This window comes from Limulus polyphemus, unplaced genomic scaffold (genome assembly GCF_000517525.1).
Source record: "Limulus polyphemus unplaced genomic scaffold, Limulus_polyphemus-2.1.2 Scaffold83, whole genome shotgun sequence".
NCBI classification, from domain to species: domain Eukaryota; kingdom Metazoa; phylum Arthropoda; class Merostomata; order Xiphosura; family Limulidae; genus Limulus; species Limulus polyphemus.
The window spans coordinates 143,073-145,465 of NW_013665693.1; the positions used below are offsets into that span (position 1 = coordinate 143,073).

The 2,393-nt window shown below is 37.0% G+C and overlaps 1 protein-coding gene across 1 annotated transcript in view; it reads left to right on the top strand.

Annotated features, from left to right (window-relative positions):
* LOC106467737 (SLAIN motif-containing protein 2-like) overlaps positions 1–2,393 on the top strand; it is a 58,609-nt gene that overhangs the window by 41,296 nt on the left and 14,920 nt on the right. The window contains exon 9 of the mRNA XM_022396639.1: positions 993–1,147. Coding sequence (XP_022252347.1) covers positions 993–1,147 — 155 coding nt within the window. The remainder of the gene's footprint in view (positions 1–992; positions 1,148–2,393) is intronic.

The following is a 2,393-nucleotide window of genomic DNA, read 5'->3' on the forward strand; positions in this document are numbered from 1 at the left end:
AAAAGCTTATTTCTGAGAAAAAAAATTTTTAATACATTTGTAAACGATATATATATAAGCAAAAGTCCCCATCCCCAGTGATGGGAAAAGTTTAAGTTAATCTATCAATTTAACTTGTGTTAATTGTGTTGCACTCTTGGTTTCACTCAGAGCAACAGCTCTGAGCTACTTATACAGTCCACTGTGAAAAGTAATTGTTGAGTATTTTACTTGTGGTAAGAGCCGATCAACGGTAAATTTACATTTTTATTCTTTAAGTTGTGTCACATTTTGAAATGTGAATGATAGTGTGATTAATTCCTAACAATTTAATGTAGAATATCCTGCTTGCAAAATGAAATTTGTTATCAACATTATTCATGCCTGTTTTCCCATCATTTTAAAAGTGAATGTTGAGCTTTGTCTGAGTGTTCATCTGTCTCCTGTTTATGGTGGCCACCTCCTGCGCTGTGCTTGAAAAGCCACGCATGCAGGCAGACACAACAGTTCACAATATATATATAAAATATATATATACATGATTTATTGAGAAAATAAGATTGAATACTACGTACTATCACAACAGAATAACTTGTGGAAGATTATTTCTTCACAATTCTACATAAATGATAACTCTATTTGAGTTATTTGAAGTAAATGCCATAAATATGGAGTCAAGGCAATCCCATAGTTCTGAATAATACCTAAAAAAAAGCAATGTCAAATAATGATTTATTCAGTTGTTTGCAAACGTTAATTATATTTTGAACTGCTCTATCAGGAAAGATATTTATAAAAAAATTGGTTTCTTGTAATTTCCACAAAACCAACAGAAAAATACAGGATTCTAATACTTCAGATTATTTTTTCAGCTTTGAATTTTCTACACCATCATAAATGGAAATATCTTTAGTCATACAGCACTTTTATCTTTCTGTAAAAGCTCGTATAATTAAGAATATCTTGTAATATATTTATTGGACTCTATTTATATTTTCTTGTTCTCTTCATAGAAAATGTTCGGCGGAGTCTTCCTAACCTTGCAAGAGGAAGCGGTGGGATTAGACTTGGAAGAGGCAAAAATATCAGTGAATCAGAGTTACAGCGTCCAAGTCGTGTTGTAGTACCATATCAGAGAACAGAACCTAGGTTAACCCCACTTTCTCAGGTAGTTGATGTTTGTTAGTTTTTAAGCTGATATAAAATTCCTTGTATTAAATTTTAATTTTGTTTTAAAATATTGTAAGCTTAGGCTTGGGAGTAGAAATAAAATGTACTGCACACTGAGTGGTCACAAGTAAATAGACACCTAATTTTTCGTCAATTAACTGATTTATGCTACCTAATTTGTTTTCACAGAGCACTATATAAATGAAAATGGTCCGCACACTAATTATCTTGTGCTACAACATGCCTAAAACTCAAGGTTCTCTCAAATTGTCAGATTTTGGAAGGATAGTTGGTCAAGCAGGTGGTGGAATAAGTCAGCGGCAAATTTTGCAGAATTTGGGAATCCCGCTTTCGACAGTCAACAGAATCATTGTGCAGTTCAGGAAACATGGCAAGGAAACAACTGAGCAGCGTCTGGGTCATCCTGGTCTATCGGAGAGGACAAAAAGGACTGTCAAGAGAAGCATCGAAATGGATCCCAGATTAACGACTGTAGAAATGGCCAAAGTTGGTGGGATGAGCCCGAAATCTGTTCAACGGATTCTCCACAGATTGGGTTATCTTTGCAGAGCAGCTAGACGGAAGCCCTTATTAAGACCTGCCAACATAGTCAGACGAAAGAAGTGGGCAAGTGATATGATGACCAAGCCTCTGGACTTTTGGAAGACCGTATTGTTCTCAGACGAATCAAGATTCGCTCAATTTTCAGACTCTTCCAAGAGTTTTGGCTCAACAGATTGCAGCCAACTGTGAAGCATGGAGGTTTCAGTGTGATGGTTTGGGGAGCTGTTTGGGTTGGTAGGAGATCGAGCTTAGTGGAATGCGTTGGCAACATAAATTTTGCGAAGTACGTCGAAATAGTGGAGGAAGGACTCTTGCCACTTTATTCCTCGGGTTTCGTGGACAAGATCACAACGTTGTTCCAGGAAGATGGAGCACCGTGTCAAAATGCTAGAAACACCTAAAAGTGGCAGGAAGAAAATGGTATCCAGAAGTTGCCCTGGCCGAGCCAATCTCCTGACATGAACCCCATCGAAAACCTCTGGGCCATACTCGACCGGCAAGTCAAGAAACAACAAAAAAAAACAACTTCGAAGAGCGATCTACTCCAAGTTTTGTAGCAAGAGTGGGCGAAAATCCCACAATCTATAATTGACGAGATGATTCCCCAAAGGAGCAACGAACTCCACGAAGCGAAAGGAAGATCTACTAGATATTAATTAAATTATAAATATATCAATTCA